Below are 17,630 nucleotides of genomic sequence, written 5' to 3' on the forward strand. Positions count from 1 at the left end.
CTGTCTGCCTGCCTTCTGCATATCTTGCTTACCACATCACTGAAGGCTGTCTTCTGGACAGTTTCATTTATGACAGTTGGGATCTTCAAAATTATTTTTTACATTATATGTATAAGGCAGGTGTCAGGGCTTGTTTTTATTTCAGAGTTTTGAACAGGTAATAACTGCTAGAGGGAACTTGATAATGCCTCTCCTTAACATATAAAACATTTGCATCGTTCTGCATGATGATGCTTATCCAGGTTATAGAACATATTAGAAGTCCAGGATTAGATGTAGTTATAGAAATATTAATGGATCTAAATTCCATTAGAATACACAGTTCTATGAAAGTCAGTCCACTTCATGAAATCAGGACACTCTGTGTAAAGTCAGGTTTAAAGGAAACAGAGAACAAAAGTTATGACTAGTTGAGAAACATTTCATCCCAGTATTTCTAAAATAAAAATGTGATTGTTTTTGTTTTAAAACAAGTTTTACATTTTTGTAACTGTCATATTAGATGGTACAAAATCAAATAGGCATAGTGGAAGCAACATTTCTGTCACATTTTTCTTCATCGAAAACATTTAAATTTTCACTCTAATACAGATAAGGCCAACTTCAAAATCTTGAAATCCTTTACATCTTGAAATCCTTTCACACCGCTATACCCCATTTTTCTGTCCATGGTATGCAGGTAGAAGTATTCAGACAAAGGCACTTCCTTTTAATGACAAACACTGTGTATTTCTTTTTTTTTGTTATTATCTAAGTAACAAGAAGCTTTAAAAAAATAAATCTTGATAGATAGTGATGAAGTAATGTTCAGTGAGGATAAATCCCCTCTCATCTGACTGACTGCTTGATTAGAGTTCTCATGTGTTGCTTTCCTTTATATAAGTGCTTATAGTCTGTGCTATAGTTCCCAGGTTGCTACTCAGAAAAGCTTTTTGTAAATGGCTTTTTCTTTTTACATGACAAATTACTATTACACATGATGTTCTCTAGAGTAGGTATCTAGGTAACAATGATGATACTGCTCCTTGCAGAAGAGGGAGTGTAGGAGACAAGGAATAATCAATGATTTTTTTCCACTGATACGAGGAAAACTGAATCTCTTGGATTTGGCAGGTTACTTTGACATATCTGTCAAGAATTAACTATGCTGGTGACCTTTTTGATGCCTAGTTTGAACCATGATGATGATGATATCTTTGGGTTTGGCTCTGTCTGACTGTGTTCCCCAGTAGCTCAGCAGTTCATTTTGCTTTCTTCCCTAGCAATTTGGTCTCAGACTGGACATAGGTAAGCAGGATACTACAAAATACGCAGTTGTGGTATCCGCTGTTCTCCAATCTGCTCCTATTCAGAGTAGTTAATAGAAAATCTTTGTTTTCAAGGTTCTGTACAGCACAGACTGAGCATACAGAAAATGAGACTGAAATTAATCTCTTTCCTGTAATTCTAGATTACTTTTAGAAGTGAACACAGCTTCTAGCAATACATTTGTGCTTCTGAATTTTATTATTTTTCATTTCCCATATTAATTTAAAGTTCAAAATTACACAAATTATAGCCTTTAAACAATATTTGAGCTGTGGAATGGTGAATATATTATGAGAAAAAATCAGATTGCACATTTCTTGACCTAGGTCAGCATCAGGAAGGGCTGGAGTTGTTTGTGGAAATCACCAGCAGAAATACTAAAATAATAACGTTTTGTTTTGTTCAAGTATTTTCTCTTTCAGCACTGTACAGTAGGCTGACATGTAAACCTCTCCCTTCATTACGTACTCCTACAAAACTATTTGATAGTTTCTAAGAATATACAGTTAAGTTGTTGCTCCTAATATAGTTTCCTAGTTTCCATAACATACTGTCCCCTGCAAAACTGTTCCCCAGAGACTTTCCAACATCCTTTTGAAATTCCACCTCCTTCCTTAGACTTTATTCTAAAGATAATGCATTTCTCATTCCTTTGGAACAACCACTGCTAAATGAACATGTAGAGCTTATATGCTTAGAGGTCATATGGCTTTTATTTTTTTAGAGATTACCTGGAACGTAAGGAAAATTAACAACAGTGTTTGAATAAATGCATGTATAAAACAACAGATACAGATAAAGTAGGAAAGTTTTCCCAGAGCTTTGACAGAAATTTAATTTTATCGGGATGGAATGACTGGCTCGTAAAGTCAGGATAAATACTTTCATGAGGAGCGTGGCTTTTGAAAAAATACCTATTAACGATTTTATCCTGTAGTAGCCAATGGTTTTGCAGGTGACTTTCAAAGATGCAAACTCAGGATGCAATACACACTATTTGCTACCTCCCACCTCAGTATTTGGAAGTGGTGAATACAGTTTCAGTCTTTCTGGTGTATGAAAATGTGTTTCTGTTTTCATATGCTCCACAATACTGGCACTTGATTTTCAAGCTTTTGCAAATGGTTTTGTTCCTCACTGGGCCAAAATAAAACATTTTGGTGAACTCACTTTAGAATCGAAAGTGCACGTGGGTCTGTGCCAGTCTCTGTGGGGTGGGTGGTGGCAGCTGGAAGGAGCTGCTGCCGCCTGGGCTGCCTAGAAAGGTAGCCCAGTGGCAGAGCCACCTCAGCCCTGCTGTACAGCCAAGGGTAGTGGGATGTGCCACGGGTTGGATGGTGCCTGGGGCAGGACTGAGACCCACCGTAGGCCAGTCAAAGTCCCTCCACGTGCTGGATTTGGTGCACAGGCCATATTTTGCCCACCCCTGCTTTAAATTGATCTAAACTGGGTTAACCCCATCTAGTGAATGCCTCCACATGTACATGAGTTCACAGTACATCCCCAGGGCTGGAAAAACCCAGCCACCATCTCAGCTCTGGGACTGTGCTGTTCCTTCCTCCTTGATCCTGACTAGGCTACTTCTAGCACTCTGACTACTGCCTTTTCCCTCCCCCACCCCAAAGCAGGCAAATCCCCTTCCCCACAGACCCATCAGCTCCCACTCCAGTTTTGCATATGTACACATTTGCCACACTCAATGTATGATCACATGGATTAATTTAATCTGCATAATCATAGATTGAGTCCTGCTTGTGCAGATGTTTGCTGATACTGGGAGCCATGCCATGATGATATATTGACTCAGCATCAGCTGTCACTGGGATGTTAGAGGGTTACTTAATGAATGGCCAACCTTACTTGCTAGAGAACTTACATTATGGTACCTTAAAGAATGTTGTTCAAGTACTGCATCAGCTAAAGTTGTCTTTGAGGTTTTTTGGATCATAGCACAAGCTGGTATAAATACAGACTGAAATCCTAATTCTTAAAAAAAAAAAAAAAAAAAAAAGACAACTTCAGGCTTAACTATCCTGTTTCTCTGTTTTTCTTCAAACTTTGTTTCATCTCTACATTAAATCAAGAGAGCTCAAAGTGTGTACTTTCCTGATGATTTCTCCAGAAGTATGCTGAAAGTATAAAGTATATTAAATAGTATGACAGTAGACAAGTATTTTAATTTATTTTTTAATATTGGAATATGAAATTGCTCAAATGCCTTCTCCCAGAGAATTGCTCAAATGCCTTCTCCCAGAGAATTCTTTCTAATCATAATAAAATGAAGAATGGTCTTCCTTATAGCACAGTATTTAATGCCATTTGAGTTGGGGGAAAATTAATTTGAATACTCTGTGTACTCAGTGAGACTGGATTTGAGTATTTCTGTTCAGTGGAATGTATGGTCTATTAAAGTAAGGTCACTTGCGTGGTGATGACTTATATAAGCTGAGTCACTTCACTGAAATCCCAGGGTCAAAATCTTTTCATGCGGTTTTTCTTAGGTTTAAAAATGTTATTTCCTTGTCCTTGGAAAAGGTCATCCATTTGCTTCAATTGGATATGTGGGAAGGGAATATTTGGTGTATATGCCTTCTATGTTTACATTGATCAGTACAAAGAAAATGTGGCTATGGTCTATATATGTTTTCTGTACTATGTTCTACTCATTGATCTTGACCAATGCTACATTTTCACAATCTTGAAATAATAATTCACAGAGAGTGAGCTAAATGGAAAACAAAAAGGAACCAGAGTGTACAAAAAATATTTATGGTAACGACAAATTACAAGCACCTTTTCCTATAATATTGTTTTGTCAGTAAAACATATTTGAGCAAATACAGCAAAGAATAAATTGACATTTGTTGTTCCTAAATGCTATATCCTAAGTGTTACTGAATTATCAAAGTGCAACCTGTCTCTAGTGGGTTATGGAATAGAGAAAGTCCCACACAATTTACTGATTCGTTTTGATGCACTGGCTGGGGGAGTGGTTAGCTGATTGCACGATTTCACAATGATTACACACTTAATTCATACAACACAATTTTATTTTAAAACTCTTTGCTACGTATATAACACTGCTTAGCTTTAAGAAACATCACAAACATTAAGAACACAATAACTACATATATCAGAAACAATGCTCCAAATGCACTTCCTTCCCAAACAATGCTATAAGAATTAGTATTACAAAAACAACTACAATTACAACTAAAAGTTAAATTTGAATCAATACTATTATTTTTCATAATATACTTACAATCCTAGAATTCCGAGAAGCCAAATACCAAAATATGGTTTCATTCCTCAGTAGTACAATTTGATGGGTTGGCCTCAGTAGTACGGTTCAATGGGCTCGCCTCAGCAATACAATTCAATGAGCTGGCCTCAATACTGATAGGACTAAGTCCCCTTCCTTCAGTCCCTTTCGGGCGCTCTGCAGCTTCAGCGTGAACTAAGAGATTCGTGTTCACAGAAAGGTTGGGTCAGGTGATCAATCTGGTCCGGGCTACACGGATCTTACTCAACAGATTCTTTTGCTTAGTAATTAGTTTCTTTTGTTAATCATTTTAAATTACCTTTGGGAAACTTCCATATCACTGCAAATGCCCTTTTCTTACCAATCTGGTCAAAAGGCCTTAGGGTTTGATCTCTTGGAACTCAGGATATTTGCTCTTTTTGTAAAGGACTTCTAAAGATAAAATTCAAATTAAGACTTTAAAGCAAAGTCAGGACCTTTTGCACGTAGTCCAAAAACAATGAGCTAGATAAGGAGATAAATCTTATCTTCTTCCTGAAACTGGCTAATGGGCAACCTTTACAAACATTCAAACTATTTCATTCAATATGACACAACCAAATCGAATAAGTTTTTGGCCTAAAAAATTGCCAATAGTGTGGACAGACAAAATAGGACCAAAGGGAATACTGTATAGCTCAACCAGATCAGAACAAACTTTTTATAGCTGAGCAACTCTCAGCAGTAACCAAGAGCTTATGATAGTTGTTGCGGAAATGATGAAATAGCATCAATTCTTTAAAAGAAATGAACAAAGACTTAGTCTCTATCATTTAGTTTTGTCTCTGTCTGACAGTGTGTGTGTGTGTGTGTGTGTGTGTGTGGAGGGGAATGGGAGGTGTAAAGACAGTGCCACCCTCATTTATTTTTAAGTGTTATTGGAAGCCAAACTGTAACAGGACACTTAAAGCACCTGCTAGTTTAAGTGGAGGAAAGGCTTCTTAGAAAGTTCAGGCAGCAATCAGGGAAGTCACCTGACCAGCCAGGGGCTGAGCTTAGGGAGGATATAAGTCAAGGGTTTGAGCTGGGCAAGTAGTCTAGCCCAGAGAGCCATGGAAGTAAGAGTCCTTAAGCAGCAGCAAGGCTCCTGATACCATCTGAGTGGGGGGTAGCAAGATCAGAGATTTAGGGTTTGAGGGCATTTATACACAAACTTAATTGCATCTGCTTTACACGTGAGCTGAAACAAACTACACTGCACCGCTTGCAGTTGTATAAGTGGTGAAATGCACTTCAGGACACAGAAAATGGCAGCGGTGCCCTTTTGAACTAAAGCAACTCTGATGCGCTTTAGTTCAAAAGTGCGCCACTGCCATTTTCTCAGTGGCTTGCGCTGTGGTGCCTACATGAATAAAAATGCCCTGAGACTGCAGTGGTGGTGCAGGTCTCAAGTGGCCTGGGAGTGGGGCCAAGGCCCAAAGGATAGGAGTCAAGGCCAAGGAGCAGGAATCCAGCTGTGATGAGAGAAAACCAGGGTCAAAGATCTGTAGCCCAGGAGGGGCATTGGCCTGGGTTAGGAACCCATCTGTAAGTATAAGCAGGACCAGGGAACCCAGAGGTCTCAACTGGCCTAGGAGTAGGTCAGGAGGGACTGCTGCCAGGGCCATTGAGCCTCTCAACTGGCTTAGGACTGGGGTGAGGGCCCAGGGATAGGGGTCAAAGCTGAGGGGACCACAGTTGGAGACCAACAGGGCAAGCAACCTAAACTCTAGAGTAGGATGAAGTCCAGCAGGTGGAAGAGGCAGAAACTGGGTCAAAGACCCAGGACCACATGTGGGAGTAGCCAGGAGAGGTGAAGTGCCTGGGTCTAGATGGAGGAGGTAGAGGCCTGCCCTTGGGAGGGGCAGAGAGTGCAGGCATGAATTAGTGATCAGTAACAGCTGTGAGGCTTGGGCATGGCTAGGAGGGGAGATGAGGTGGCCACATAATTGGCCCTTAAGGAAAAGAGCAGCGACACCAGCACTCATGAGTGAGATCGTGCTTGGGGAGCCCTGGTGTAGACTCCTGTTTCTAAATACAGATACATCAAGGCATGGCATGTGAAAAGAAGGGAAGATGCCCAAAGACAGCAAAGCAGGCGAGCTGAAGGGCCTCGAGGGGCTTCACAGCTACCCCTGGGGTGGGACCTTGCTACACAAACCAAAACATTGTATTTGTCAATAATTTATAAGATGCAATAAATACATTTAAATGTTAATTTAGAAATCAAGATGTTTGAAGCACAACGGGATTCATGGGAGCAAGAAAAAGGAGAGCTTGTGCCTTCAGGGTGCATACAAGTGTTACATTTAGATTGACCTAACCTTGGGCATGAAGGCAATGTCACAGCTTAAACTGCCCCAAAAACTGTGCACCCGATTTAAGTTAGTTTATATTAGGAGGTGAATTAACTTTAGATCGATCTTGGTTAAACCAGTGTAAAATGGGTTAGCCTGATCTATCAAATGCCTGTATGCATTCACAGAACAGCCCTGGGTCTGGAAAAGCCTATCTCAGGGCTGTGCTGTTCCTAGCCCCACAATCCAGACTGGTCTATTTTTACCTCCACCATGGACCCACTAGCCCCCTTTCCTGGACCTGTCAGCCCCCTCTGCTGACCTGCCAGCCCACCTGGATCTCACCAGCACCACTGTCTCCCCAGGTTACTTATCTTGGCCTGCCCACACTGCTTCCAGCAGTGGTGAATGCCTGCATGTGCTGCTTCTAGTTGAGATTTAGGCAGCTTAAAGTAAGCTGCCTAAACCTGAACAGGTCCTGTGAATGCTTGTTCTAACTTTGAAGGTGCTGAGTTGCATGAGCCGAACTTCTACTGTACTTTATAGATTTGCTTGAGCACAGGGTTTGCATCCAGTGCCCAAAAAACTGTCTTAACAAATTGGGAGACAAGGAATGAGAAGCAGGTAAGAGATGTATCTAGTGTAAACTGTTTTCTCCAAACTCTTGCCATGTGGACATTCTCTCTTATACACATACTATTATTGCACTTAGATACTGAATTTCTAACCTGGTGCTTTATGTACTGATGCAACACTCTGATGAAAAGCAGAAAGGCTTGCTTTAATTACTACCAACAAGTTACAAAACTAAATGACAGAAAAATATTCTTTCCCAATGTAAAATAAGCTATTAGTCCTTAGTATTATCTTAGCTGCACAGAGATTTTTACACAATGCAGGCAGGAAGCAGTTCTTGTACAGCCTCATGGTGTGGATCCTTTACTTTTGGCTGGGTTGCACAGGATGGCTTTTTGATCTTCCCTGGACTGCACCAACACCTTGCTGGCAGTTTTGTCTTGCTTTTTATACTGTTTTAATTGTATAGCTTTAAAGCTTTCCTTCTTGACAGTTGGTTAATCAGACTCCGAACAAAGCAGGCAAGGACAGAATTAACATATTACACAATTGTATCTTGTTTGTGTATTTGTGAAGTTTGTACACTTTCGATCAGTTTGGAATCAAATAGGATGGGTATTGATGAATGAGATATCTTTAGGAAGTGGATCACAGAATGCTATTGTTTTAGTACTTATTGTAACAATTGAGCCTAATAAATAGCAACATCTAATGGCTTATGGAGATAGTGAAGATCAGAGACCATTGGATACAATAGGTGTCTGTTTCAGGATAATACATACTGGTTTAGCACAATGAGCATTTAGAGACTGACTGCCTATTCTGAGAAATATACCTTAATTAATAAATGCAAATATGAGGTAGTGAGGATCAAAGGCCACTGGGGACAATAAGCGGGAGTTAGGTTAGATGCAGTCACGTAGACTGATTTAGTATAAAACTTAAGACAGATATTGGAAGTTTGCTTTCGGAAATAGGTCTTAATCAAAGGAGGAATGTGTTAACCAGTATATATTTACAGTCATGTTTTCTGTGCACCTTGGCTTTTGTCTCTTACACGCTTTGCTTTGAAGTGGATATTTTAGTTCTTTTGTTTTCTTTAGTGACACTTAGCTCAATTGATATGTAGATGTAGTTTGTAGGTTTCTCCTACAGAAAGCCACTTCGCCTTTCTGGCTTGCTCTGAATCCAGTTACATTTATGCAATGAGTGTATTAGGTCTCTGCCAATACTTTTAACCATCACTTCTCAGGTGTGGTAGGAGGCTGAGGACTGTTCTTATGACTGTTATTATCTTATCGCATGGGTCTGGTATTGGGTACCACAAGTACTCCACTCTCTCTTATGCCTAATGGGTTGCAAACCATTAGCAGACTTTGATTTTCTTGTGGCAGTCTTGTTACCACAACCCAGTCTTGCCCCAGCCATAGTCTTGCCTTTTTATGCAAGAGGCACTGTCCAAGCTTTCACAGTTTTCATATGCAGCACTATAAGTAAGATTTCAGTGTTAACTTTCCTGGCATTTTATTTTAGCAGAACCGTGTCAAATGTTTACTTAAGCAAACACTGCATTTAGAAAGGATCCAAAACCAATCATAAATGCCATCTTCCCAGCATGAATTATACAGGAGCTCCTTCTGATGCTCAATAGAATACACTTCTGGCTAGGCTCTGGGAGCAAGTTCCCCATATTGAGAGATTACAGGAAGGTTATTTACTGACCTAGTTCTCTTTTCATAAGAGAGTAGTTGATTGACTGCTTTATGTTGGCACCCCAGAATTCCTCATTTAAATGTATCTAGCATTTATTTTGAGGACCATTTTGATGCATTTTGATTGAGGACCATTTTGATGCATTGAGGGCCATTTTGATGCATCTTGTAATCTGTCATTTGAATCGTGGATCAACCTAGCTGAAAATCACAATTAGTCCCATGGAAATGTTTATGTTGTGAAATTTATTTTGCTTCATATCTGGATGATGTCTTCTAATTAATTGACTCCCATGTGGTACTATGACATTTCAACTATGAGGGCGACTGTGATGAATCATGTCAGATATCATTTAATCAGGAAGTTTAGATCATGAAACCACTTACGGAGTGACACTTGGCAACTAGGATTTCATGGGCCTCTGATGTTTGCTTCAAGTCCAGGAGAGGTATTTTAACAGTTCCCTTCAGCCAAGTCATGGCATTTAAAAATTACAGGAACCTTGAGCTGTGCTCAGCTGACTTTCAAGTACCCACACATAGAATCAATCACTAGAGATTTCTTGCTTGGTGCCCTTTCTGACACTTTAGATAGGGCCAGAGATGCGGATATGATCCAAACAGATACTTGCAATGCAAACCAAGAGGTGCATTTATGTTGTGCTTTTTGCCAAGAAACTCCAATTGGGAAGAGGTAACATGTTTTTTTCCCTCTACAAACCACTTAAACAGATATATATTTGCTTTTTGCTGTGCAAAAACGGTGTATTTTGCGCTACAAATATACATCTCTCTGTGACCTCCGTGTCACTCTATATACAGCAATGGGATTCACAGATTCTTTAGTTATAAAAGTGCAATTTTGTAGCAACTTTGCAACATGAGCCATTCTCTGCGATTTCCGTATTAGGATGCTTTGAAAGTAGCAAGAGAAACACATTTGTATGGTGGTTCCCTCCCTGCCCCCCTTCCTCCTTGCCCCCACCCAAAAAAGCATGAGGCCTTCTGTATACTGAGTGTTTTTGAGCAGGAGCAAGTTGGTGGTCTTACTTAAAAAGAAAGTTAAAACAAAAACCCCATATATATTGTCAGAGCTGCTCTAGTTTATACAGCTAGGCACAGTTCCTTTATCATCCTCACCATCTAATACTGAGACAACACAGAGTCATTTTTATTTCATTTTTAAGCATCCAGTTAGGTGACTTAACAGTGATACACCAGGAAGGTAAACTACTGGTATTAAGAGAATAATGTGTTTTCCGGATCAGATTTATTGAGCAAAATTAGAAAGGGATTCACCTAAATTAAGCTATCCTATCCTTTACATTGTTTCAATCAATATTGATGAACAGCAGAGGAAAGCTGTCTTAAGTACTGTTTCTCAAATATAATTAAATGAGGGCATAATGTTTTGCAGTGGAAGAGATGATGCATTAGCTTAATTTAAATTGGGGAAAACAGAAGACAAAGGTTTAGCTGTGCGCTGAGATGCATTGAATTAGATGTTCGGAGGATTAAGCCAAAAGTTTTTCTTTCACTTTACAGTTTCCCCAAATTCTTATATTTACTGTTGTACAGAGATTGCAGAAACCAAGGGATCTTAAGTTATTTTTTGTGAGATGAGACTAGACAATTTAGGCTTTGTAGTCTAACTAATCACATACAAAGAATCCCACAACTGCTGTAACTAATTAGGAAATGGGTATTCTGTTATACAAAGGTTCAAAACATTCAGAGTTGCTTACATTATAAACAGTGAATGGTGATCAGGCCAGTCAGTCCACTCTGAGAGTATCTAGACCTTCAGCAACCTCCTGAATGAAGGATATTCACTTCAGAAATGTAACAATATATTGGAGTGACTTCTTTGTCAGAGGTGCAAGGGAGACATTTTTATGCAAGAACAGAAGAACCTTGGGGGTACGTACAGATGGTACGTTTAGATTGACTGAACTAGGGTTAAATTGATCTAAATGCCCATATCTGAATGCACTTTGGGGATTTAAATTGGGTAAAAAATGGCAGGTCCAATCTAAGTTCCCCTAAGAAGGTGAACTCATTTTAGTGAGGGACAAGTTAACATGCTCTGTTGAACAATTGCATGTATTTGGAGTGCAGCCCAGGGCTGAGAAACCCAGCTGCTCTCCCCAGACCTGGGGCTGTGCTATTCCTATGCTCCAGCTCCCCCCTTCATCAGGCTATTTTTTAGACCCCTAACCCTTTCATCCTCAGACAGACAACCCCTATTGCAGACCTGCTAACTCTGCCCCACAGACCCACTAGCCCCCCTGATTCTCCCACTCCCTCCCCTCCACAGATCTGCTATTCCCCCCTAATCCCTTCCTAAGTTACTTACACTTGGTTTCCAACCCAGCTCCCAACACTACTGAATTAGTTGTATATGCCACTCCTGGTCTACAGTCATGCAACTTAAAGTAAGCTGTGTGATCATAGACCAGGTTCAGTAAACATTTGTACGTACTTTTGCTTATTACTTAGTTACTCCAACATCCCCTGTGGCTTCCCTTCCATTTAAAGTAAGAATGTAAAGGCTGATACTATAGTAAGTTATCATGCAGTCTAAAGCTTGTCCCTGGAGAACAGGTGGGAAAACGTATGTAGATGTCAAGTAGAATCTTATGCTGTACACTGTGACGACACTGAGTACCAACAGCACAAATAACATCTGGCTTTGGATTTCTGCGTCCTTGGGAATACTGGAGAAAGGCAACTTCATGTAGGTCTAAATGTAACATCTGTGTGTCAGCTTTGTGTTTTTCACTGTAATGATGCTTCCTACAATAGAAAATACATTTTGATCACCTTCTTTTAATCTGCAATCTTTACACAAGAACAAAGTCTAAGTGGTAACATACAGTGCTGCCAGGAATCCTACTGTGTGAAAGTATTAAATGTATGGACTTTAAGGTTATGATCTGCTCTGTAATGCCCTTTTATTTCAGTGGGACTCATCTGCCCTGTTGTCAGAAACTTATATATAATTTAAAGTAAACATTTTTCTACTGACATCTCTAACACTGGATGACCTAGATCCCTTGTTCTGGGCAGACCCAAGCCCTTACACTGACCACGACTTCTTCATTTGCTAATAGGTGAATTTCATTGATACACAATGATAGCAGATAAGAATAATGCAGACAAGACAAACAGAATCGATATGTACCAGTCCTAGGGCTGTCAGAGGGAAGGTACATCTGGTCAGTACATAAGCTTCACCTTGAGGTTTTCTCTTGAATGGCAGACATCAGCAGCCTGAAGATTAAGGGCTGATCCATCCTGCCCCCCCGCCAGACCCCTCCACCGTGCTCAGTTGGGGGGCGTGAAACAGGCGGGTGGTGTGCCCTTTGTCCAAGGTGGCCTTGGTTTCCCCTTTTGGGGACACTTTCCTGCTCTGAAATCCCTCCTTTTTTAATCTTTTGTTCCCTCTGACTATCTCTGAGCATTGTTGCTTGGTCTTCCTGTGGTTGTTATACTGTCCACGTTCTGTCCTGTCAGCATATTTGTTTCAACAAACCCATCGCATGCACACCATCTTAATTTGTTTATTTACCAGTCTCTTAATTAGGTCTGTTCCCCCACACCAGGAATTTCAAGGGACTGTGGCCTAATGCTACCTTATCCCACATTACGGAACAGTGTGGTGCATTTCTTCAGTTTCTCAACCTGTGTATGCCCGCTTGTCCATTGGCCTCAGACACAGTGGGCCTTGAAGAAAATGGTCACAAACAGGCTTTTAGAAACCAGTTAACCCTTGCCATCCCCCTGAACCATTGCCCTAATGCCTCAAGGCACCTATCATATTTAGGACATACTGCCATTGAGGTTAATGGTATTATTTTTATTGACTTTAAAAGTACTTAATATTCAGATTTGTTGTTAATAACTAATTTAACCTAAATAAGGTTGATCAAAATACACATCATGCACTTGTTTTCATAAGTTCATATGATTGACAATCACAGCTGATTAATTTCCCTCTCTCACAATGACTTTGAATAATTGCAGCCATTAACCCTAGTCTTCTACATTTTGTTCTGCACTTGACTTACAACATGTACTCACATGTATATATGTATTATGTTTTATCAGTACCATCGAGTTGTTCATGCATAATACATATGCATATGCAAAAGAAGTTGTTCTCCAAATATTCTTTGTAACTACAATATATAGTCATGAAGAAACAGATGTTTTTTCCTGGAGCTTGAATTATATAATTGATGTTAGAAATTATGGGAAGGATAAAGGTGAAATATTTTCCTCGTAACTGGATTATTTTTAATTTACGCAAGTGGAGAAATAATTTGTTATACTTTGCTAAATATTAATAAAGCCTGTAGCAGAGCAGGATTAAGACTGATAAATTGTATTATACAAGTTATCTGCAAGGAATTCCAAAGAAAATGGTTTGCTCATACTTCAAATGTAGTCACTATTTTTTGGGGGCTTGAATTATGGTAGGTGCAGCTCTATATCAGTTCTAAAATATAGTTAGACATGAAATATGTGCTACAGTAAAAATACCAAAAACAGTATGAAAAGGGAAGTGGAAACTCTTTCTAGATAGCCACTAAAACAGAACTGTGTTCTAGTTGTCGGAGTTTTGGGGGAGGCAAAACCCACCATATAATTTCCCCTCTCTCCTCCTATTTTTTCTCTTGATCTCAAGAGGGAAGAGAAAATAGATCTTGCTTTTGACTTTAAAGCTTTATTTTAATTTCAAATAGCCTTTTTTAACACTGTATAAATCGCTAAAACAGCTTCATAGGTCTGGCTTCAAGAGAGCTAGTACTTTCAACGCATTTAAAATCAAGGCCTGGGGCCTTTAAATAGAGGAACCAGCTGTAACAGTTTCTAAAACGCATATGAGGTGAACTGCCATTATAGCATGGTGTTGGAAGCTTCTGAGAGAGAGAGGGAGCACCTAGGTAGCTGCTTTAGCTACTCTGAAATCTAGTTTGCTTTTTTATATTTGATACAATAGCAATCACATTAATAGAATGTGAGGTTCCTTTTCCAACAATGGCTTATAGCACTTCAGAAAAAAGCCCTCTGCTTTGCCTCAGCGTTTCTTTCTCAAGAGAGATCAGAGCACAGACTCTGACTGTATTAATGTTGTCCTTGAATAAAGATCTTGTGGCCTTTTACCCTATTAAAATAAAATACAATTGAAAATGGTCAAATGCAGTTACTGGACACTTTTCTGAGAGACTGGATTAAGATTTCTCAGAGAATAGATTTCTGGCAGGGAAAGAAAATACTAATTTTGTTTCTTCTTTTTTCTTTCTATATGTTCAGATGGAAGACGTCATAGCCCGTATGCAAGATGAGAAAAATGGGATTCCTATTCGTACAGTTAAAAGTTTTCTTTCCAAGATTCCCAGTGTCTTTTCAGGTAAGATTCAAAGTATGTTTTGTATTGCTCAAACCATTTGGCTCTAGCCGGTACAAAGGGGTGTTTATGCAAAAATAAACTATTTAACAAAAGCCTTTTTTTTTTTTTTTTTTAATCCATGAACATATCTGATCTGGAAGAAAATGTGAATCCATTGACAATTTGAATTGTTGGACAATAGGCCAATGTTGAGCATTGTTATGTAGTTTCTTATGTGCTGGAAAGGATTTACACACAGGTTTTTTTTTGTAAAGTGTTCAGTGACTTAAGGCAATGAATACTGGAAGGCAGTATGTTAGTGTAACCGTTGCGTTTCAAATCTGATTATAAAACAAATTTAAATTATGAGTGCAGTAAGTTTGCTTATTTGTCTAGTCCAATATTATCAAGAAAATAACTGCCATATTTGCTGCAGCAAAGGAAGTTGCATTGCTTAGCATGCCATGTGGCACTAATAGTGGAATTCTTTCATTGACTCCCACAGAAAACTACCTTTTGATCAGAGGCATGATGGCTATGAATTCAATCTTAATAGTTCAAGCGCAAAGATGTTTCTTTGTCTTGTTTTGTATGTACTATTTATGCCTTGTGAATATTAATCATAGAATGATTAACATGGTTTCATGGTATCTATGCCCAAGAGAGGCTGAATTCTAAATATCAAAAATCATAGAGAAGTCTGAGATGTTCATGGAAACTTTCATAGCACCTACCAGGTTTATAACTAATCCACATCTATCTTTTATGAGTGCAAATATCCACTTCAATTGAATGTTTTTCTTTTTTAAAATAAAAAAGAAAAACCTTTTAATTCTACCAAATGACCATAGAATTTCTTTTAAGTGTATACCACTGGCAAATCTAACCATAAATAAAGGCATAAATAGTTTTTGTAGTGGAGAAGGTAACCTGATCAAAGAAAATAAACAGTACAAATGTTCCATCTCTCACTTTATAACTTCCGAAATGTCTGTATTTGTGATTAGGACTGCTGAAGACAAAGTTAATTCTCAGCTATGAGAAACAACACAAACTGGCCCCTCATAAATGGAGCTTTATATTTCAGAAACTTGTAGACTGTACAGTTTCCAAAAAGGTTTTATAGTGACTACTTTGTTCTGCTTCTCTTTGACTGTCAAGCCCACAAAGAGTCATGCTTGTAAAAGCATTATTTAAAAAAGTACCTCATTTATATAAACAAACTTCCTATATAGATAACAAGGATTATCATTAAGTCAGTGTTTATTTTTCCTTGCTCTATTTTGTGCATCAAATATAATTTTGGTACCTTTCACTATCTGACGATAAAAATAAAGGACTTTGATTTTTCATGAATTCTGAACATAACTTATTTACCACTGTTCAGAATGTCTCTGTTTTGCAGTATTGTGGGACTACAGATAACTTGAGTACATAACCGCACAAACTAAGTAGATAACTTATAAATAAAATTGTACATATGGCAGTACCCTTCGCTCCATGGAAACCAAACTGCTCAACTTTGCTAAAAGTAATGGGCATTCTTTAACTAATATATTAAGGGTTCCTACCTCTGGAACAGGATATGATGATATGGTTCAGGAGCACAATGATGTTTAGTGACCAGAATATAATAATTATTAGGAAGCTGTGTGTGTCCACTGATTTTATATGGCATGTGTACAGCATGTTTACTGATATACATCTGTTTAGGAATTATCCAGTCAAGTAGATAAAATTTGTTTTTTTAAATATTGTGGAAGTTAATAGATCACTCTCTATAGTTAAAGCTTAATATAGTGTTGCTTGACATGGAAAGGGATGACTGCAGGGCTGTATCATGGATATACAGTTGTTGGTATGGGATCTATATAGATTAGTGTATATTGCAAGCCTTAATCTTTGAACAAGATCCTGAAGTGGGTGTGGGTAGCAGTAACAGAAATAAATGTTGGTTGGTAAGAGTTTTGGTCCGCGTTAAAAGTATGGGCAAATGTTATCTTTTCCCAATGCCTGGCATTGGAAAGGATAATAAAATGAAATGATAACAATATATTTTGTTACTGTAGATAAATCGCCAATTCTATATAGTGCACGCATGCACATACACACCCCACTTAGTCCTTATGAAAAGCCCTAGTCTTCAGTACTAAAACCATGACTGTAATTTTTTTTTTCAAATCAGAATTCTTCATTCAGAATTTCTTATTAGTCATGGATATACTTTGCACAGTTTTCATAGAATCATAAAAGTAGGGTCAGAAGGGACCTTGTAGATCTTCAAGTCTGACCCCCTGCCTAGGCAGGAGGGAAACTGGGCTAAGTGACCCCAGCCAGGTAGGCATCGAGCCGCTTCTTAAAGACCCCCAGGGTAGGAGCCAGCACCACTTCCCTTGGAAGTTGGTTCCAGATCCTAGCCGCCCTGACTGTGAAGTAGTTCCTACAGATGTCTAATCTAAACCTACTCTCCAACAACTTGTGGCCGTTATTCCTTGTTATCCCAGGGGGTACTAGGGGAAACAAGGTCTCCCCCAAACCCTTCTGGTCCCCCCTAGTGAGTTTATAGACAGTCACAAGGTCCCCCCTCAGCCTTCTCTTGTGAAGGCTGAACAGGTTCAGGTCCCGTAGCCTCTCAGTGTAGGGTATGCCCTGCTGTCCCTGGATCATGTGGGTGGCCCTCCTCTGGACCCTCTTAATGTTGTCCACATCCGTCTTGAAGTGGGGTGTCCAGAACTGGACACAGTACTCCAGCTGCGGCCTGACCAGTGTCGCGTAGAGGGGGAGGATCACCTCCTTGGCCCTACTCGAGATGCACCTGTGGATGCACGGTAGGGTCCGGTTAGCCCTGCCGACCGTGACCTCGCATTGTCGGCCCGTGTTCATCTTGGAGTCAATGATGACTCCAAGATCCCTTTCTGCCTCCGTGCTCTCAAGAAGGGAGTTTCCCATCTTATAAGTGTGCTGCCGGTTACTACTGCCCAAGTGCAGCACCCTGCACTTGTCCATATTGAAACGCATCCTGTTTTTGTTAGCCCACCCTTGCAACCTATCCAGGTCTTTCT

General features: G+C 39.4%; 1 protein-coding gene across 1 annotated transcript in view; it reads left to right on the top strand.

Annotated features, from left to right (window-relative positions):
• The window catches only part of RGS7 (regulator of G protein signaling 7), a 521,147-nt gene that overhangs the window by 243,554 nt on the left and 259,963 nt on the right, over positions 1–17,630 (top strand). The window contains exon 3 of the mRNA XM_014523762.2: positions 14,493–14,589. Within this exon, the coding sequence (XP_014379248.1) occupies positions 14,493–14,589 (97 nt within the window). The remainder of the gene's footprint in view (positions 1–14,492; positions 14,590–17,630) is intronic.

Source organism: Alligator sinensis, unplaced genomic scaffold (assembly GCF_000455745.1).
Source record: "Alligator sinensis unplaced genomic scaffold, ASM45574v1 scaffold127_1, whole genome shotgun sequence".
Lineage (NCBI taxonomy): Eukaryota > Metazoa > Chordata > Crocodylia > Alligatoridae > Alligator > Alligator sinensis.